We start from the raw sequence: 22,779 nt of genomic DNA, 5'->3' as shown, positions 1-22,779 counted from the left end.
AGTTCAAACTTTGATAAGAGATCCAGTAGATCTTGAGGAAATGGCACAGGAAGTGTGTCCAATCACCAAGAAGTGCAGGAATGTATATTGGTGGGACATTAACCTACATTTGTAAGTGAAGCAGGTAAGTAGAATGTTGAGCTTTGCAAGAAGGAAAGAACAATGGGCAAAATATCAGGACCCACTTGCTAAACAAAACCTTGCTATTCAGCAAGCAAACCTACCATCCTGGACGATATTCTGCGAGGAGGTGGAATGAACAGCTACTAGAGCCAGAATACCAACAAATCCATGAGGTACTCTAGGGGGAAGGTGGTTAGTGGGTATACAAAGACAGTGTATGAGGCACTGGATGTGCTCCATAAGACTCACTTCCCTCTATGCACTCTAGCAGATAACACAGACTAAGATTCAGTCACTGTGAGGTAGTGATTTACAGGTAATCAAGCACAGAGAACGTGCTGATTTCAAGAAAATCTGGTGGATATTGGGAGTATTTCAACTGTTAAAGATACCAGGCCCAGGTGGAATTTTTTCAGCTCTACTGCAACAAGCAGGAGATGGATTAGTTAGACTCCTATGCAGATTGTTCAGAGTCAGCCTAACAGCAGGAGTCAGTCCTAATGTGTGGAGATCAGTGAAGGTTATCTTCATTCTGAAGCCATGGAGGAATTATCACACCAAGGTTAGGGACTTGAGACCAATCAGTCTGTCCTCCTTTCTTCTAAAGTCACTAGAAAAACTGGTTAATGAGCATTTTAGGGGAAGCATGTTAAGTATGGTTCCTCTACATGAAAATCTACTGGATAAATCATGTGATGCAGCACTTCACTAACTTGATGTAGAAAATGCAAAAAGCTCTACACTTTCACGAAATTCCTCTCTGCATCTTCCCGGATATTGAGAGGACTTTTAACAATATGACCTTCAAATCCACAATTAGACCTGCACGAGAGCATGGTATTAAGACCACTATATGCAGGAGGATTAAGACCATGCTGAGTAGACAAAAGGTAGAAACCATGATGATGAATGAGCAAATAGTTTCAACACCACCAGAGGGTAATCTGCAAGGAGAGATTTTGTTCTACCATGGAACCTAGTGGTGAATGCCCTCAAAGAGTTAAATTCAAGAGTTACTTGGCCAGGGATGTACAGAAAATGTGACAAAATTACAAGTACTGCAATAACAATGGCCACAAAGCACTATGAATATTGTGCAGCAATCAGGATCAAAGGGACAGTCTCAGGTAAACTGTGTAGTACCATTCATGAGGTAGCATATCCAAGACACGTACTGAAATCTTAAGCTTTTCAATGATATTCTATTCTGTCGAGGAATTCCTTGAAAATTTAAGCTGTTTTTTATTGTATTGCTGATAGTGTTTACTTAAACTTATGGACTGACTTTTTAAGGTTCATGAACATTTATTTTTATCTGTTATTATGTTTATGTTGTAATTTCATGTACTGACATGTTCCACGACCTTGGAGATTTGCTCCTTAATTTGGTCCTACAGAACTCGACGGGTAAATAAAAAATAAATAATTAAGTAGTATACATGATTGTCTATGTTTCCTGTCAAGAGCACTTCCTATTTAGTGAAATGTATTCGCCAATTGATTAATTGTTTTCCAATTAGGAATTCCTCTTTAAATAATCTTCTTACTTAATGTGCTGATTCTACATGCATTTATTAATCATACATGAATACTCTTTGGTGAATAGAATACTTTTATTTACCCAGCTTGCTAGAAACACATTCACTCAATACACTGTACTGTGTCACCTAACGAACACATGCAGCACAAGATTTCTACAGAATCTAAGGCATCATAGAAAAGTGGAAATATATTCCCTGCCAGCACCACTATTGAATTGGTGGCGGCAGGAGAAAAAGTCCGACCTAGGTGGTTGCAGTAAGGATTGATCATCCTGTATGTCCCAAGGCAAATGGTGCTGTCATGTCCATTAGAAGGACCTGTGGTAAAAACTGAGGTCGAAGCCGCTGGAGCATACACTGGATATACACCTCTGTAATAACACCTAAGCTAATTTAGGGGGATAGAGTATGGTGGAATAAAGCAGAACAAAAGTAGCTTCTAAGCAGCTAGGGAAGATGCAAAAATTGGCATCCCTAGGCATAACAGATAGAATTAGTAGCACACCCACTGCTCAGACGGATACCATGCTGGACGTGCCCCCATTATGCCTTTGGGTTAAGAAGGATACAGTGGCAGTGGCATACTGGAAACTTTTACAATACCCAAAACAGCGCACCAGTTTAATGAATGTAGTAAATATCAGAATGGTTGGGAAAATGCCAGCGACTACACAATAACTTACAACTGCTTCAACAAACCCTTCAAGGTGACAACTGTAAATAGGTAGCAGTGGAAAAATGAAGCACAATGCAGTTCAGGAAACATAGTCTGATTGCTCAAAAATAGCAGAAGATGCTGAGCCTACAGCTGGGGTACAGCCTACACCAGACAGCACAATCTTTCTAGGGAAACTGGCCACTGCATTGCAGGTGGAATTATTTGCTATAAGAGTTTGTGCAGAGGAGAATCTTTATAGGTGCTACAAGGATCATAGCAGCTACATTCATCCAGACCGATAAGCGGCTCTAAATCTCTATTAGCACGAGCAATGACTTCAAAGATCAATGCAGGCTGCCATGAAGCCCTTGTGAAACTAGGGGAAAGCAACAGGTTACATTTGCTGTGGGTCCCTGGTCACTCAAGAGTTAATGGCAATGAACAACGTGATAGTCTGGTCAGGACAGTCTTTGTTGGCTTGGAAACTGTTCTAGCCACAACAAAGGTTATGGTAAGATCAAAACTGCATAGATGGGTCAGTCGGCAGCATGTAGAATATTGGACAAAAAAAAAACCATGGCATGCTAATAATGCCGAAATCACATTTTAAGAGACACAGGCCAAAAGACACTGAATATTTGGGTCATTAATTCCTGAAGAAATGTTGTCCGGTAAGGAACTAGTAAAGGGTCTCCTGCAACTCTTTAAGAGTACTGGCTGGCTCTACTACAATGACAGGGAGAGAAACCACACAATAAACTCAGTTTGAGTGTGGGCACCAGTGGGTTAAGACTAGTGCTGTTTTGTCTCCCTGTGCAACTCGAATAAAATATTGACAAATGTTGCTGAAGGACCAGAACGAAGAAGTTGCTGACTGATCATATCCTGTACAAGTTTGATGACCAATATGACAGACAACTGTGCAAGTCAGCAGAGCTGTTGTTTGAAAAACGCTTGCACATTCCTTTCCATATGTGGCTGGGGATTGCCCTGAAATGTGGCTTGTGGAGCTACCTACAGGAGGGGTAGTGTCTCTGATGTAGTGGTCGCTGTTCCGATTGCCCTCAATATGCAGAAGAAGAAATCACATATTATAGCCAAAGGTGCCCCAAACCATCATTTGTCGCCCATGCTACTCAACAATGCACTCTGCCTTATTACGTTTCAGTAAGTACATGACCATCACTGTAGTACAACTTGAAGCACAACTAATCTGGAAACATTACAGGTTACCACACAGCACACCAGTGATAGCATTCACTTACTCACTACAGTCTGAGATGTTGGTGGTTTCTGGTTAATGGAAGGTGAGACAATAGCATGTACACAACCAGTTCAGCCCTCAGTAGAGGTGAACTGTCAGCGCAAACATGTCCAAATGCGTTGCAATGCTCCATTGTCAAGCAAACACTGCAAACTACATTCTTCTGCAGGGTACTGCCACGTAGACAAGGTGGCGGTCATCCCATGCTGTGTTCCCATTGTGTGATTCAGTGCTTGTTCACCGGTGTGTATGACCCTCTTCTATATACTGGTTCCCCACACACACTGACCTGTCAATTTAAGAAAAAGAGGGTGCTATTGAAACTACATGCATGTCATCTCTCTGCAGAATGGTTTTCGGTAGCCACAGAAATGAAAGTCTCTTGAGTAACCATGGCTTCATCGTTGTTTTGGTTTCCTCCATTATGGATTGCATTCTCATCTATGTCTTCTGCAGGGAGCTGCGCCTCTTGCATTGATTCATTTCATCTTTCTTTCTGCTGTTGTGTTGTTTGTACACTCTTTATTATTTTTTCCAGCTCTTCCTCAGTCTCTTTGTCTTGTAAAACGTCATCAGGCAGGGATCCTGTTGAGATACCTACTCTAGCTTTGCAGCCCAACAAAGCTTCGTATGGTGAACTGTTAATTCCAGAAAGAAAAGCTCTGTTTTTCATAAGTTGGATGAACTGCAGTCTGTCACTCCAGCAACTAGGTTTTGCATCTTGCATCCGAGCACACACTATATTTTCAGTTTCCTAATTTGCTCTTTTGATGATCCACTGGCTTTGTGAGTGATGTTGCTTGGATGATCTTCACAGTGGGCTAATACCCCTTTCTGCTTACCACACTGTTTGCAAATTTCCTGTTGTTATCGGACTGTAGAATCATTTGAGCACCAAGCAAAGTAAATTTGTGAATGAGGTTGTAGGCTCATCTTCTGCTCCCTCTGATTTCAGAGTCATGAGAACTGTGAGATGATCTTAGCAGACCATTATAAACTTGTACTCCCTATCAGGATGGGGCTGAAAACTGATAAGATCAACCTGACAACGGGAACTGAATTATGGAAAAAAACCATTGGCTTGACCACATTACCTTCTTGCTTCTTCTGGCAAGGCTCACAAAGGTGAATGTACAGCTCTTTAATATCATGAAGGGTAATGTTCTTATACTTGGGTGAAAATTCTTTCAATATCCTGTCCTGCCCTCAATGACCAATAGCCTAATGAGCCTTATGGAGTATGTCGGAGTTTGTGGTGTAAAACTGAATAGCACTTGTAACTTCTTTAACAGGATAGATCAACTTGGTCTTATTCTTGACGATCATCACTTCATAGTGTTTCAGCAGCCAATAGCCCAGCGATTCCTTCTTCATGGTCATCTTAGTCTTTTTCACATTGTTGACTAACTTTTGATAACTGGTTTTAGTCTCACAATTTTTAGTGGCACTGGCTCTCACTTGAGGTAATTCATCACAGAACCACCATTGCATGTTAGCATGGTGTGATTCCTGCCTTGGCACTACACTCCCTTCCAACATCATGACACAAGAACAACGGGAAAGGATGGCAGAAGAGCATCTGTGGAACTTTAGCTGGATGCTATACAGTGGAGAACTATTATAGTGATATTTGTAGCGCGATACTTAAACATTATGGAATACTATGCTGTCTTCGCAACCATTAAACAAAGATTCAAACACTGGCACAAACAGTGGTGGTGCGAAAATAATGGTGGGATCAGGTGTATTATGCACGGGGGTATTTCGGAAAGTAAAGATACACCATACGCCAGAGGAACAGAAGAGTTTTGGTAAGCAAGTTGGCAACACTGGTGTTAACCTTGAACCGTTAGCTTTCTCCTTGCGGTCGTTCGGCAGTTGAACGCTGTTTCTGGTTGGAGCAGGTCGTGTTTAAGATGGCTGCGCCGATTCAGAATCCTGCCAAATGCAAAGTGCGCTCCGTCATACGTTTTCTTCATGCAAAAGGTCAGCGACCAGCGGATATTCACAAAGAAATTGTTTCTGTTTATGGGAACATTATGGATCGACAAAATGTAATGAAATGGTGCCGTCATTTCTCTGAAGGTAGGACCGATGTTCATGACGAACAAAGAACAGGTCGGATATCTGTGATCTCTGATGCCCTTCTTCGGAGAACGGAGGAAGCAATTTGTGTGAATAGACGTCTCACATTGAAAGCATTGCTTCAGATCATACCGGACGTGTCAATGACAACTCTTTATGACGTTGTGACTGTCAAGTTAGGGTACAGGAAATTGGGTGCGCACTGGGCTCCAAAACTGTTAATGGAAGAACACAAAAAGAAAGGGATGGGCTTTGCACTCGACTTCCTCACACGCTATGCTGAAGCAGGTGATGAGTTCCTTGATCACATTGTGACAGGTGACGAGACGTGGGTTTATCACCATACACCTGAATCCAAGCAACAATCAATGCAATGGTGCCATTCGAGTTCACCAAAAGACAAGAAATGCAAAATGTCGATTTCAGCGAAGAAAATCATGATTTCAGTTTTTTAGGACAGACAAGGCATTCTTCTGTCGGAATTTATGCCTCCTGAAATGACAGTTAATGCTACTACATATTGACAGACTTTGAAACGTCTTTGAAGGGCAATTCAAAACAAACGAAGGGGAATGCTGACAAGTGGAGTCCGCTTGCTTCATGACAACGCTTGGCCTCACACACCGCTCGTAACCAAAGCACTACTCAAACAATTCAAATGGGACGTATTGGACCATCTGCACATACAGCACGGACCTTGTGCCCACCGACTTCCATGTCTTCCGTTACTTGAAGTCACATCTTGGTGGAAAATCATTCCACGACGATGAAGAGATCAAAGATGAAGTTGAGATGTGGTTCCGACAACAGGCGGCAACCTTCTATGACTGTGGGATACAAAAGCTTGTGCACCGACTTAACAAATGTTTGGATAACGGGAGTGATTATGTCAAAAAATTACAAATAGTCCAGTTAATAAGATGTAACTGACGTTTTCTAAATAAATGTTCTATTTAAGGACTGCGAGCCATTGTATCTTTACTTTTCAAAATGCCCTTGTACTTTGCCAGCAGACAATTTGGCAAAGAATATAATGCCTAGGCAATGTATAAAATCTCAGTCTTTCCATATTTTGTCATTCAATTTTAAGCATTCTATACATTACCTAGGAACTCTACACAATGCCGAATTTTACACAACTTCGGTAACATATACACCAATTGTAACAAAAAGTGTAATATAACTGTGCTCAGAAGAAGTGCTTTCTAATATTTGGTAGCTGAAAATTTATCAAAGCATCCAGATTCCAGCACACAACTGCAACAGAGAAAAGTCCACATTACAGTGATGTAATCAGTTTATCTGCATACTTATTCAAGAAGTAGCATTTCAGAATTTAAGGATAACAATGTTTGCAATCTGAATATACAAGATTCACAAAATGTGTAAACAGAATTTTAAGGGAGTGTAACTTATTTAAATTGAAATAAGTTATAATATTATAAAAATTGCTGTTTTTCCTGGAATAATGTTCCACAACTTTTTAAGGAAGTGTTTATGACCACAGTCTTTGCGATTACCTTTTTGTTGTGGTAATTTTTTATCTTGACATTAAACTCATGTCAAGGGGTTATTATCTAATGATCTTTAAACCTCAATTTCTTGTTTTAGAAATCCATTCTATTTTTGACATTCACCTTTCTTTTGTCACTCTGGCAGAAACAACAGAAGTTTAACTATAGGTAACTGGTGAATCACCCTTAGATGCTACATCCTTTGCCATCTAACTGGTGTCAGACCAACAACATTTAGTCAGTTGTGATTAGCATAAGTTTTAAATTACACCTTTTTCACTGTTCTGCTTCTGTATGTATATTCTCTTAGCTGCATCAAGCTGGAGTGTCCTATCGGCCAGACATGGTAGTTGTGTATAACAACACGAACTTCTGCGTAAGACATAAATGACTGCCATCGTCACAGCAGATAAAACCTAAGTTCTAAATAATGTAATTACTCTGAAACTAGAATTCTGATTTTGATGAATGAAATGCCATTGAATTCATCTCTTTTAAGACTATGATACTAGTGGAAGCAATTATTATAGCTTCTTTTGAAAAAGCGGAATGTTACCAATATCTCCATAAACAATGTAGCTATTAGAAGAAAACTATATGTCTTTTAGCGAGGACCTTCTCAAAAATTCAGTTGGCTAGTTGCAACAGGCCTGAGACCTGATCCTACTGGTTTTTACATTTATGATATCTTAAAACAGTCCCAGAAAAATATTTTAGGTGTACAGTTTAGCTACTTTACCCTGTACACAGTGAAGACTTACATAATAATACAGAATAGAGTTGGATAAAAAAGTTTAACTCAAGTAAATAATGATAAACTATTTCTGTCATTTCAGATAACTTCCACTCTATAATTTTATCTTTTTTCCTTTGTTTCCTGCAATGTATAATACTAACATTTTATTCTCTTTTTGAGTTCAACAGCTCACAATTATAGAGGGATGCTGACTCAATTTTTCACACAAGCAAATGGGAAGTTAGAGTATGCAAAACAGGGAACAAACACCACTGCTGTGGTCTTCATGTCAGCTGATAGTTTATATAGTATTACATTATGAAATGTGTGTGTACAGTATATGTAATATAGTGAGAAATGAATGAAGAGTGTAGTGTTTTAAATTGCTAACAAATTCTTTGGAAAATATTACTGTACACAAGGAATAAACTAAATAAGGCCGCACTGTTTAAAGTAGAGTGGCAATGTATTTGGGATGATGAAGGTCCATCTTGATTTAGATTTCCTGTGGTTTCTGTAAATTACTTCGGGCAAATGCCAGGATGGTACCTACTACAAGCCCACAGACAACTACTTGTCCTATCCATGTCAAACTAGACCTGTAAGCACGTAAATGGCTCTATATGTGATTTTTTGTTTGTTCCTAAATTGAAATGCTGTGACATATCCAACATCCTTATAAAAATGATCATGGATGAATTACAAAACAACACCAACCACTACTACTACTACTACTACTACTACTACTACTACTGTAATAATAGTAGTAGTAGTGGAAGTAGTGCTGCTATTACTACTAATTAAAAAAAGAAAGAAGAAATACAGCAAGTTACATGACAAGCTAATATTGTAATTTTCATTTACTCTGAAAATGGACATACTAACCTTGTTTACATTCATTTTATTTTTCAGTAATGCAATGTATTCTTCATTTCCATGTTCTCTGCCAATAGAGATATCAGGATCTTCAAGGTCAGTTTCAAGGAGTCGTTTGAACTGTACAAGAAAATGGAAATGGCAACTAGCCTAATTATTATTATTATAATATCATCATCATCATTACTGGATGAGCACTTGGTCTGCTTAAGGGTATTTCCAGACTAAAACAATGGAGAAACCCTCCAAAAATAGTAAACTTGTGGTTCTGAGAACCTTTTGACATATTAGAAGTGCTGTTCAATGAGCTAATTACAAATCTTAGATAATCAACTTTTCTGTTAATGTAGCATTTCATGCCACAGTGCTTGCCAGTAAAAGATGCAGACTATACTTTTAGCTGTAATATCAAGCTGAAATAATATATTATTAAAGGAATCACAAAAGGTTATTAGAAGGAAAAAATGTACAATGTAAGTGTTTTCGGAAATTAAGATTTCATGTTTGTGCATTTGTAGGAATGGCGATAATATCATCTTGATAATATGTAAAAAAACACTTGTTTGAATCTGTGAAAACAAAGGGAATGTATATATTATTCCAGAATAACTACACCATGAGACGATTGTAGGAATGTTCTACTGGCTCTGCTGAACAGACAGATAACAGTTGAAATCAGGGCAGGAGTAACAGACAATCACCAACAAATATCAGGAACAGACTATTGGAATATGGGATGAGATCACAATTTTTCAAGTGTTGTTTACCACTCACACCATGAGCTCTTTAGTTCAAAACTTTTAAAGTTTGTGCATGTCTATGTATTTATCAAGACAGTTCTGCATTTTAATAACCTTCTAAAGTATATTTCCACTGCCTTTAGAATGGGTAAGAACTGAGATTGTTGTGTTCAGATGCAAGCCAAGTTGGTGACCCTTCACTCACAGCTCCAGGCAGTGCTATCTTTGGTCATACAGCTTGAGGCTGTCACCAATGGGCATCACTGTGGAGGGCTGGATGTGGGGATCCTAGGGACATCCAGCATGACCCATGTGGCTCCTGATCGGCCCACTACTATGGCTGGTCTGGGTAATGCCTGCACAGAGGTTGACCCTTCACAAATGGTTGAGTGTGGCAAGCAGTGAAAGACGTTCCGGGGGTCTATCGGTGGGCCTCCTCAGTTTGTCTGACAAGCATGTTTCAGGCACTGTCTGTATCTGATAAACATTCTGACCCAGATGCAGTCACTTGCCCTGTTTCAGGGGAAGGCTATCGGCTAGCATGATCTGGGCTGCAACAGATGGTGAGATTACTGGTAGTTGGTGTGCACATTCTGTGCATACCAAGATGAGTCATTTTAGATGTGCAATGGGTGCTTTCAGGTGCCATGAAGGGCATGGTGGGTCATGTCAGTACTAACAATGTCTGTCACTTTGGATTAGAAGAAATTCTCTCTGGTTTCGGACAGCTAGCTGGTAAAGACAGACAGTTTTGCTTATGAAGTGAAAGCAGAGCTCACAATCTGTAGCAGCATCAACAAGGCTGACTGCAGGCATTTGGTACAGAGTCGAATGGAGGGTCTGAATCAGAGGCTCCTACGGTTCTGCAACCGTAGGCCATAGATTCCTTGACTTGCGCTATTGGGTGGTATGTTTTTGGGTTCTGCTTAATAGGTCAGGGGGCCCACTATACACAGACAGCAGCTACACTGGTATTGGGGGCTACGTGGAGGGGACTGGACAGTTTTTTAGGTTAGAGGGCCTCAGTCTAAAAGGGTGCAGGGCAAACACAGGATGAGGGGAGACCCAGCAGCAATTGGTACTGTAGCTGTAAAGTGACACAGCACTTAAGTAATGAAGCTTAACCTGTTACACGTATGGAAAGCTGACCTAAGTTGGAGGTAAGTTCAGCCCAAATTTTTACAAAGGACCTAACTGTGTTCAGAAAGGATAGATTAATTAGAGTTAGTGGTGGAATGTTTATTGCTGTCAGAAGTAGTTTACCTTGTAGTGAAACTGAAGTAGATAGTTCCTGTGAGTTAGTATGGATGGATGTTATACTTGACAACTCCACAACTCAGATGATACAGTTGCTGAACAGTTCAAAGAAAACTTGAGTCTCATGGCAAACAGATACCCCAATCATATAACTATAGTTTGTGGTGACTTCAACCTACCCTTGATACATTGGCAAAAATACATGTTTAAAGTCAGTGGCATGCATAAACATCATCCAAAATCATACTGAATGCTTTCTGAGAAAATTATTATGAACCATTAGTTCAGAAGCCCACTTAAAGTGAAAATGGTTGCGAAAACATATTCAGCCTCTCAGCAACAAATAATCCTGAGAAAATTAAGATCATGGTGGATACACGGATTAGTGCTCACAAGTTTGTTGTAGCAAGACCGAATGCGGTAACAATGAAATCCACCAAAAATAAGCAAAAATATATCTAATTAAGAAAGCAAATAAAAATTAGCTTGATGAATTCCTAAATGACAGTTTCCACTCCTTCCTGTCTGAATATATAAGTGTAGACCAGATGTGGTTTGAATTCACGGAGATAGCATCAATGGCAATTGAGAACATATACCAAATAAATTAATAAGAGATGGATCCCCTATGGTACATAAAACAGATCAGGAGATTTTTCACTCAACAGCAGAGTGTGCGCTATAAGGAAACATAGGAAACTTCCTGGCAGATTAAAACTGTGTGCCGGGCCGAGACTCGAACTCGGGACCTTTGCCTTTCGCTGGCAAGTGCTCTACCAACTGAGCTACCCAAGCACGACTCACGCCCCGTCCTCACAGCTCTACTTCTGCCAGTACCTCGTCTCCTACCTTCCAAACTTTACAGAAGCTCTCCTGCGAACCTGCAGAACTAGCACTCCTGAAAGAAAGGATATTGCGGAGACATGGCTTAGCCACAGCCTGGGGGATGTTTCTAGAATGAAATTTTCACTCTACAGCGGAGTGTGCGCTGATATGAAACTTCCTGGCAGATTAAAACTGTGTGCCGGACCGAGACTCGAACTCGGGACCTTTGCCTTTCACAGGCAAGTGCTTGCCCGCGAAAGGCAAAGGTCACGAGTTCGAGTCTTGGTCCGGCACACAGTTTTAATCTGCCAGGAAGTTTCAGATCAGGAGATTGTTGCAGAAGCAACAAAAAAGGTGTACCAAATTCAAAGGAAAGCAAAATCTCCAAGATTGGCAAAGTTTAATAGAAGCTCAAAATTTAGAGTGGTCTTCAGTGGGAGATGCTTTTAATAGTTTCCACAGTGAAACTCTCTCTTGAAATCTGGCAGAAAATCCAAAGAGATTCTTGTCCTATGTAAAGTACACTATCACCAAGACCCAATCAACAACTTCACTGTGCAATAGCAATAGAAGTGTTACTGATGGCAGTGCCACTAAGCAGAGTTAATAAACACAGTTTTTTTGAAATTCTTTCACCAAAGAAAATGAAGTAAATATTCCAGAATTCAAATCAGAAACAAGTGGCAATATGATTAACTTAGATGTTGATATCCTCAGTGTAGCAAAGCAGCTTAAGTCACTTAATAAAGGCAAGGCCTCTGGTCCAGATTGTATACCAGTTAGATTCCTTTCAAAGTATGATGACATAATACCTCCATTGTTGGCAACATTTACATCCGCTCACTCGTTGAAAGATTCATACCTAAAGACTGGAAAGTTGCCCAAGTCACACCAATACTCAAGAAAGGAAATAGGAGTAATTCACTGAATTACAGACCCATATCACTGACACTGATTTGTGGTAGGATTTTGGAATATATGCTGTGATTTATTGACAAATAGCCAACATGGATTCAAAAATTATCGTTTTGTGAAACCAACTAGCTCTTTATTCTCACAATGTAATGAGGAGATGTCAAATTGATTCCACATTTTTAAATTTCCAAAAGGCTTTTGACATTGTCCCTTAAAAGTGACTTCTAATCAAATTGCGTGCCATCAGAGTATCATCTCAGCTGTGTGAGTGGATTCACGATTTCCTGTCATAAAGACCACAGTTTGAAATAACTGACAAAAACTTATCTAGTAAAACAAATGTAATATCTGGCGTTCTCCAATGAAGTGTTTTAGGTTCTCAGCTGTACTGGATCTATATAAATGATTTACAAGGCTGTCTGAGCAGCCCTCTTAGACTGTTTGCAGATTATGCTGTTGATTACAGCTAGTAAGATCATCAGACGATTAAAACCAATTGCAAAATGATTTAAGCAAGATATCTATATGGTGAAAAAAGTGGAACTTTATTGTAAATAATGAAAAGCGTGAAGTAATGCACATGAGTACCAAAAGAAATCCACTGAATTTCGGTTACAAATAAATCACAACAATCTATAGGCTGTGAATGCAACTAAATACTTAGGGTTTACAATTATAAATAATTTAATCTATCCAATTATATAATTAAATTGGAACAATGATGTAGATAATTTTGTGGGGAAACCGAACCAAAGACTGATGCCATAGATATAACAAGCAAGTTGGAATGACAATTATTAAAGCAAAGGCGTTTTTCATTGTGGCAGGATCTTCTCATAAAATCTCAATCACCAACTTCCTCCTCTGAATGTGAAAATATTATGTTGGCATCCGCCTACATAGGGAGAAATGATTATCGCAATAAAATAAGAGAAATCAGAGCTCGCACAGAAAGATTTACATGTTTGTTTTTCCTGAGTGCTGTTCAAGAGTGGAACAGCAGAGAAATATCTTCAAGGTGGTTCAATGAACCTGCTGCAAGGCACTTATGAATAGCAGAATAATCATGTAGACATAGATGTAGAAACAGAGTTAACTAGACACTGTGATAGTCTGTGGTGTTCAGCATTCAGCATAATTTCTGTTTGTGGCAGTCAGATTGATGTCAATGTGTCTCTGAATGACTTGGTGAAAGTGCACAAGGTGCAGTGATTCTCAAGACCCACCATACCTCTCCAGCTCCTGGAATAATGGTTAAGTGGATATCGCACCATGACTGATTTTGTAACTGTTGAGGGGAGACTGAATGTTTGTCAATATATGATAAGAAGGGTAATCCCTGTAGTCATGCTCTTCGTGACAGGGTACCAAATTTCATATTCCAGCAAGACAGTGCAAAACTGCACACTGCAATTCACACCACAAATTCTTTGAGGAATGTAAAGTCTTTGACTAGGCTGCTTGGTCTCATATATTGTCACCCACAGAATATGTTGGGATGTGACGATAAGGTGTGTACTTACTTTCTTATCAACCTCCAGTTATCAATCTTCATGAATTAAAATAACATGTTTTTCAAGTATGGTAAGAAATTTCTGAAGACAAGATTTGGGGACTGCCTGCTTCCACGTGACAATGAATAAAAGAGTGTATTTCTGCCCACAGGATCACACTTCATACTGACGTTGTTGTTGATGATGATGATGGACATCAGTTTCAAGTTCAATCATTCAATACCTATTATGCAATTTCCATCTACACCATGTTGAAAAATATCAGAATAGTATTAAATGGTGTAACATTTTCCATTCCTACGGTGTATATGTTCATTTTGTTATAACACAATTCACCTGTACATTTACATGCTGAACTGATCTAAGGGACATATAGAAAATCAATTACATGATCAGTCTCATATTTTCTGTAATGAAATATCTTATTTTACAATATTTAACAGAAGTTTTTAAAAATATAATTTATTGGCAACGTAAATTCATCTGCATGTATGAAAGTACTGCAGCAAACATAAATAAATAAAAACAAAAAACTTGCCCTCCCGTTGATTTAGTTACCAAATTACTTTACTATTAATAGTCCCAATGTCTTGATTGTTTCATGCAATCTCATTGAAGAAAATGCATTCATATAAGAGATGGAGATTAAGCAATGGCTTTGCACAGCCCATCCGTTGCTTTGGGCTCGAGTACATTGTCTAATAGTTCTTGTCCGAAGCTTAGAGTACAGCCTGAGTGTGCTCTGATGAAGAAAATAAGTTAAATAGTTAAGCTACAGTAATTATTATTTTCTAACTCCCAGTATGCTGGAATGATTGTGGGTCAGCAATGTCTGTTACTCAGTACAACGAAAAACCAGCCAAAGTTGCAAAATCCACCTTTTTTAAAAAATTTATTCGCTTGATGACTAGTTCCAGGCAGGGACTCATTTTCAAATCACCATAATAGATAGTCAAAACGGTATTTTCAAAAATGCAAAAACCATGTCAAGAATGTGCAAATAAACAGTTACAGTGCATACAGATAACATATGCATTGTAACTGTTCATTTGCATATTTTTGACATGGTTTTCACGGTACAATGATTTGAAAATGGGTCCCAAACCAAAACTAGTCATTGACTGAATAATAAAAAAGTGAAATTTGCAACTTTGGCTGGCTTTTCATTATACCAGTTATTACTTTGTTCATCTGACTGTTCCATGCTCAACACTTCTTCTACTAGGTAACTGGTTACCTTTCCCCATATAATTGTATTATTGTTGTGTTAGCCTTTTATGAAATGAAATTGATGACAGCAAATCAAAACCAAACATTGCAAATTTTAAAGTAAAAACTCAGAACTGGAACTGTTTTGTAGAAATGTATTCAACATCATCCCACAGACCTAAAGTTTGAACACAACTGTAATAATTTGTTGCCAGTACCAATTCAAGACATATATTTCTACTAGCAGTCCTTAAAACCAGGGCTTGTAAATTTTTGTTTGGCAATATAACAGTAATAAATTACAGCTGGCTGCCTGAGCACACTGAGTCTGTGTGTGTGTGTGTGTGTGTGTGTGTGTGTGTGTGTGTGTGTGTGTGTACGGCAGGCATCTAAAAATATGAACAAAAATTGCCAAAATAATGAAAATATTTCCATGAAATGAACTCAGTAATAACAGTACTGTAGTTTTCTTGTATCTATTTGCTATATTTTAATTCTAAATTAATCAAGCATAGCTCAAAAATAATGAGCACTTAAAAGTTGTTTCATTTCTGACTCACCTCCAGGTATTTCTGGACAAGCTTCTTTCTTTCAGAAGTTTTTGCCATTTTGTGTCCTTGATTAGTTAAATCATTCAATATCTCACTTGGCTCAAATGATATATTGTGTTGTTGTGGTAGAGATTTTTCATAAAGTTTCAGGTGTTCCTTAGGTGTATACTGTGAAATTTTACTGGAGAAAAGGTACATATTAGCACATATTTTAGTATTAGAAGTACTTACAACAAATTAGAAATGTACATATTTGAATATATAGATTTTCAGACATGCATATGTCATTAAGATTAAAAGAAATATAAGTAAGTGGAAAATAATTTTTAATTTAAAATGACTCTCTCTTTTTGTTTTCGTTACCTGTTGCCTATAGAATAAATTTTCTGCAAGTGTTCTCTGATGGACAAGAGGAGCTTCAAACCATGAAATGATGTAACACAAGTTTGTAATGAGTTTATATTTGCTGGGAGTCGGGCCAAAAGTGATTCAGCACTTTCCTCCTCATTTGTTGAATTTGCTAAAAGTCCCTGGACACAAATCAGTTTATTATGAAATTACTAACATATCAGTGAACAACTACAATGGATGTATCTTATGTATGTATATGTATTTTAACAAATTAATTTATTTACTGCAATGAAACACATTATGATAGCCATTTGCAAACTGTGTGCAATATAATTTTACAAGAAACATTTTATTTTTAATTCAACCGATCTAAATGTATCAAAACACAAACTTCTTTCATATTCATCCATTCACACACCATTTTCTACAAATCCCATCATAAAGGGGAGCCTTAAAGGATATGTAAAAAGTAATATTGTATTTTAATTCCTCTACAGGTTTGTGGCACATGTGACTTTTCAATCACCTATACATCAGTTTACGATCAATGCCACCAGAAACATCCACAATATATCACACTCCATCTCTTTGAAGTTTTACTTGCTATGTCCAGTGAACTTTATTTTTTTTGTGGCAATTTATTTTTGTAAAATTGTTGGATATCCATTATTATCTGCTGCACATGATCCTTGAAGTCAATATGACTCTTTGCAGAGACTCCTCAAACCCTGTTTCTCATCCACAGTGTTACCACTACCATTGTACTTGTCACTTCACCTTTTTATCTCTAATCCTATGGTGTCCTCTAACCCTCTACTTCAATGCCTCCTCTCCTTCAGTAAACATACTCTTGCCACAGCCGAACTATAATCCCTCATAGTTTTCCTCCAGTCCTGTATAATCGTTGGTACTGCTCCTAAAGGCCTCACCTGAAAAGTTCTAGTCTCAGATAACGACACATCTTTGAAATGATACCTACTTATCTTCCAAGCCAATCAGTTCTTAACCTTTACCCATTTCCACCTACAAATTGCCTCTACTAACCAGCATTCCTAGCAGCTACCATCCACTACCTTTCAGTCCATGAATGTGTGTGCACACATACAGTGTAACTCCCCTTGAAGACAACAGTAAACTAGAATAAAATGCCTCATTCCACAGGAGGACACAATTCACCATGTTGTTCAACATCTCCCTCTTCTCCAATTCTGCTCCGACCCCAGCCAATAAACCCAACTTAGAACCTCTTTTTAGCTTTCCATTCTCAGCAAATCTCCCACCAAAGCCCAATCAAAGTAACAGTCACATTACTAAATGTCATAATCCCAGTAACCATTCCATTCTAACTACTTGTCCAGATCCTTATCTCATCAAGTGACAATAGTTAAATTTAAAGGTCTGACCTGTCTCACTGAAATTCAATCACATTGCCTTAGTTTAACGTCTTCCAGCTATCTGTAACCGTAACTGAAATTCTACTTCAACACACACTCCCCATCCTCAGCCGACAGAATGAGCATTGAGATCTGCAAGGAGCAATCCAACTCAAATCTCAAAGTAATCCTCGTCCACTCTCTGAAAACCAGATTCTTCCGATCATGGAAACATCTTATCATACTTCAGCTGTGGCTCACACAATCTGTGATCTGAAAGCAGACCCCACTACTGTGATCCTCCCTGTAGACATAGGATTAATTCGACACAGGAAGTATGTGGCAGAAGGGCTCTATCAGTTTTAGACAATAATAAACACAACTATTCCCAATAACCTCATTTCTGTACAGACTGAGCTACGGCAAACCCTAGATGCTACCACCTAAATATACAAATATAACCACTGCAGCCAACCCATTGAAGCAGGTTTCAAAGCTACAACCAAATTCATTTCAACAATTATAGACTGGCTTCTTCATGGGGCACATGGAAGAGGGTTTTTTTTCTCAACTATCAGAAATTGTATTCCCTAGCTTGGTGCAGATTCATTAATTATATCTTTGTGGTTTGGACTCATGGTGAAGATGATGTGCTCCACCTTTTATAACAGCTTAACTTCTCTTCACAACTTCACTTCCACTGGTTCTCCTCCAAATCTATATGTCTCTCCTGGAAGTTTAGCTCCATGTCACTGAGGTTCTCATCCAAACCTCTGCCCGTATCAATCAAACTAAGTAACAATATCCCCACTCAGATGACTGCTATCCTAGACATCAGAAGTTCCCTTCCCCACTGACCAAGAGACCATGGTAAACCATATCTGCTCCACCACCAAAACCCTCAACACATAATCTAGTAACCTCTCACAGACTTTCCTTTTCCACAGCTACCCCATATATCTTGTCCACGAACTTATCTCCCATTCAGTCTCCTCCAAAAATCATAGTTTCTACTTCCAACCAATCACACAGTATCACTCAGGCCTCAATAGATTACTCGCTGAAGGCTATGACTTTCTCCAATCAAGCCTTGAAATAGCACCATCTCTTCCTGATGTCCTTCTCACACCATATCTTTTCTCTAACTTCTGTTTTTGCTCTTTCCTGCTGTTTCTTAATTGAATTATTCTTTTTTTTTTACTTTTCATTTCTCTTCCTCTTTGACTCAGCCTTCACTTCTGGTAGAACATAAATACTTTAGGAGTAAAGGACACCATTTACTGAAAAAAAGGACACCACTTACTGAAAAAAAAGGACACCACTTACTGAAAAAAGAAGCATTGTGCCATCAACAGGAACACACACAAAAGAAAGAAAACTTGCTGGCTTTCAGATCAAATCTTTTCTCGAACTACACACACACACACACACACACACACACACACACACACACACACCCTTGTGCCTCTATATAGTGCTAGCAAGTTTGTACTTCGATGCAGGTGGACTACAGTGGGATGGAGGTTGTGTTGAGTGGGGTGGATACTGGAGGACGGATGGGAAGGAGGGAGGAAGAGAGGCGGAGAGGGAAAGGGGGGGGGGGGGGGAAGAGAGAGAGAGAGAGAGAGAGAGCGAGAGAGAGAGAGAGACGCAGGAGTTGTGAAGAGAGATCAGGGTAGGAAGCTAGCAGAGGACCGTTTTGCTGGCTACAAATGTGGGTTGGACGGATGACAGTTGCATGAGCTAGGTATGTGATGCAAGGGGGTTGGACTCGGTGGGGAATGGCACACGATGGAGGTGATGTGGATTGGAAGGAAGGATAACTTCCATCTGTGTAGTTCAGAATAGCTTGTGGTAGAAAGAAGGATCCAAATGGCCCAGGTTCTGAAGCAACCATTGAAATTGAGCATGTTATGTTCAGCTGCATATTGTGCCACAAGGTGGTCAAATTTGTCCTTGGCCACAGTTTGATAGTTGGCATTCATTCTGGTAGACAGTTGGTGTTGGTTGTCATACCAACATAAAAATCTATGCAGTAGGGTTGGCATATGACACAGCTGCTCTCCTGATGGGGTAGGATAAGCCTGTGACGGACAGGAGTAGAGTAGGAAGCGCTGGGTGGGTGGATTGGCCACATCTTGCACCTAGGTCTTCAAAAATGTTCAAATGTGTGTGAAATCTTATGTGGCTTAACTGCTAAGGTCATCAGTCCCTAAGCTTACACACTACTTAACCTAAATTATCCTAAGGACAAACACACACACACACCCATGCCCGAGGGAGGACTCGAACCTCCGCCGGGACCAGCCGCACAGTCCATGACTACAGCGCCTTAGACCGCTCGGCTAATCCCGCGAGGCCCTAGGTCTTCCATGTAGCAACTTATGCGAGTGTGTTTTCTTCATATATTTGTACTCCAGCTTAAGAAAGGATTTACTCTAAAAGATAGCAAGTTTTTTTTTTTTTGGGTGGGCCTGTTGAAGACTTAGTGCTTCTGCTTATCAGTGACTGGTCCCCGTTACTACTAAAATGTGCTAGGACAAAGTGCAAGTGTCATGTGCTGCAATAAGATATCTCTCCAGAGATGGCTAATTTAGGATTTTGTGTGACAAATGGGCAAGCTATGCCCTGAAAACATATTTTACCTGCTATCATGCTTCTGCCGTGTTACTCATCCCCAAAAATACAACTACAGCTGCACTCACCATACGCGTACACTGCTAATAACATCTTGGAGCTAAAAAATTGAGATGCCATACACAAACTGTCATGTTGTTAGCACTATGTCTTTATTTCTGACCAAAGTACAATATTTCTGTATTATCCTTAATGTGCATCTACTGAGTGGGGAGAAATATCATGTATGCTCACTAGAGTTCTGCTCGAAAGGGTAAGCGAGCACAAAATGCAGACTGGGACAAGCACAGAAGTCACCGTAATGTGATAGACCAGGAAACACTATAGTGAACTGATTGATGTCAAATTGATTCACACCCCAAAGCACAGGTTATACAAATGTTTCATAAATTACTCTTAATATTGTTGTCTTTCATTTGACTAGTATTTGTGCTTACAACTGTCATTACACTAAAAAAGGCTTACTGTTGGCTATCAGATCATTATTATTTTACATAAAACTATTTTTTTAAAAATATTCTACGAAACTGGATTAAGATCCGTTACTTTTTATAGCACTACCCAATTGTTTGTTTTGGAAAAAAAAATAATAATAATAAATTGTATAATGTCAGTTACCACAAGGAGAGTCTGTGAACATGATAGCATCAGAAAATGTAATATATTTAACATAGAAATTAGAATTTTCTAAGTTCATCTACATCTACATCTACACTGATACTCCACAAGCCACCCAACGGTGTGTGGCGGAGGGCACTTTACGTGCCACTGTCATTACCTCCCTTTCCTGTTCCAGTCGCGTATGGTTCGCGGGAAGAACGACTGTCTGAAAGCCTCCGTGCGCGCTCTAATCTCTCTAATTTTACATTCGTGATCTCCTCGGGAGGTATAAATAGGGGGAAGCAATATATTCGATACCTCATCCAGAAACGCACCCTCTCGAAACCTGGCGAGCAAGCTACACCGCGATGCAGAGCGCCTCTCTTGCAGAGTCTGCCACTTGAGTTTATTAAACATCTCCGTAACGCTATCACGGTTACCAAATAACCCTGTGACGAAACGCACTGCTCTTCTTTGGATCTTCTCTATCTCCTCCGTCAGACCGATCTGGTACGGATCCCACACTGATGAGCAATACTCAAGTATAGGTCGAACGAGTGTTTTGTAAGCCACCTCCTTTGTTGATGGACTACATTTTCTAAGCACTCTCCCAATGAATCTCAACCTGGTACCCGCCTTACCAACAATTAATTTTATATGATCATTCCACTCCAAATCGTTCCGCACGCATACTCCCAGATATTTTACAGAAGTAACTGCTACCAGTGTTTGTTCCGCTATCATATAATCATACAATAAAGGATCCTTCTTTTTATGTATTCGCAATACATTACATTTGTCTATGTTAAGGGTCAGTTGCCACTCCCTGCACCAAGTGCCTATCCGCTGCAGATCTTCCTGCATTTCGCTACAATTTTCTAATGCTGCGACTTCTCTGTATACTACAGCATCATCCGCGAAAAGCCGCATGGAACTTCCGACACTATCTACTAAGTCATTTATATATATTGTGAAAAGCAATGGTCCCATAACACTCCCCTGTGGCACGCCAGAGGTTACTTTAACGTCTGTAGACGTCTCTCCATTGATAACAACATGCTGTGTTCTGTTTGCTAAAAACTCTTCAATCCAGCCACACAGCTGGTCTGATATTCCGTAGGCTCTTACTTTGTTTATCAGGCGACAGTGCGGAACTGTATCGAACGCCTTCCGGAAGTCAAGAAAAATAGCATCTACCTGGGAGCCTGTATCTAATATTTTCTGGGTCTCATGAACAAATAAGGCGAGTTGGGTCTCACACGATCGCTGTTTCCGGAATCCATGTTGATTCCTACATAGTAGATTCTGGGTTTCCAGAAATGACATGATACGCGAGCAAAAAACATGTTCTAAAGTTCTACAAGAGATCGACGTAAGAGATATAGGTCTATAGTTTTGCGCATCTGCTCGACGACCCTTCTTGAGGACTGGGACTATCTGTGCTCTTTTCCAATCATTTGGAACACTCCGTTCCTCTAGAGACTTGCGGTACACGGCTGTTAGAAGGGGGGCAAGTTCTTTCGTGTACTCTGTGTAGAATCGAATTGGTATCCCGTCAGGTCCAGTGGACTTTCCTCTATTGAGTGATTCCAGTTGCTTTTCTATTCCTTGGACACTTATTTCGATGTCAGCCATTTTTTCGTTTGTGCGAGGATTTAGAGAAGGAACTGCAGTGCGGTCTTCCTCTGTGAAACAGCTTTGGAAAAAGGTGTTTAGTATTTCAGCTTTACGCGTGTCATCCTCTGTTTCAATGCCATCATCATCCCGTAGTGTCTGGATATGCTGTTTCGAGCCACTTACTGATTTAACGTAAGACCAGAACTTCCTAGGATTTTCTGTCAAGTCGGTACATAGAATTTCACTTTCGAATTCAATGAACGCTTCACGCATAGCCCTCCTTACGCTAACTTTGACATCGTTTAGCTTCTGTTTGTCTGAGAGGTTTTGGCTGCGTTTAAACTTGGAGTGGAGCTCTCTTTGCTTTCGCAGTAGTTTCCTAACTCTGTTGTT

The 22,779-nt window shown here is 39.5% G+C and overlaps 1 protein-coding gene across 1 annotated transcript in view; it reads right to left on the bottom strand.

Moving 5' to 3' along the window:
• The window catches only part of LOC126455610 (nipped-B protein-like), a 73,503-nt gene that overhangs the window by 15,210 nt on the left and 35,514 nt on the right, over positions 1–22,779 (bottom strand). The window contains exons 2-4 of the mRNA XM_050091371.1: positions 16,172–16,338; positions 15,818–15,989; positions 8,807–8,917 (exon numbers count right to left, since the gene is read on the bottom strand). Of these exons, the coding sequence (XP_049947328.1) occupies positions 8,807–8,917; positions 15,818–15,989; positions 16,172–16,338 (450 nt within the window). The remainder of the gene's footprint in view (positions 1–8,806; positions 8,918–15,817; positions 15,990–16,171; positions 16,339–22,779) is intronic.

The sequence above is a fragment of the Schistocerca serialis genome, chromosome 2, assembly GCF_023864345.2.
Source record: "Schistocerca serialis cubense isolate TAMUIC-IGC-003099 chromosome 2, iqSchSeri2.2, whole genome shotgun sequence".
Lineage (NCBI taxonomy): Eukaryota > Metazoa > Arthropoda > Insecta > Orthoptera > Acrididae > Schistocerca > Schistocerca serialis.
This window is presented reverse-complemented; position numbering and strand designations above follow the sequence as displayed.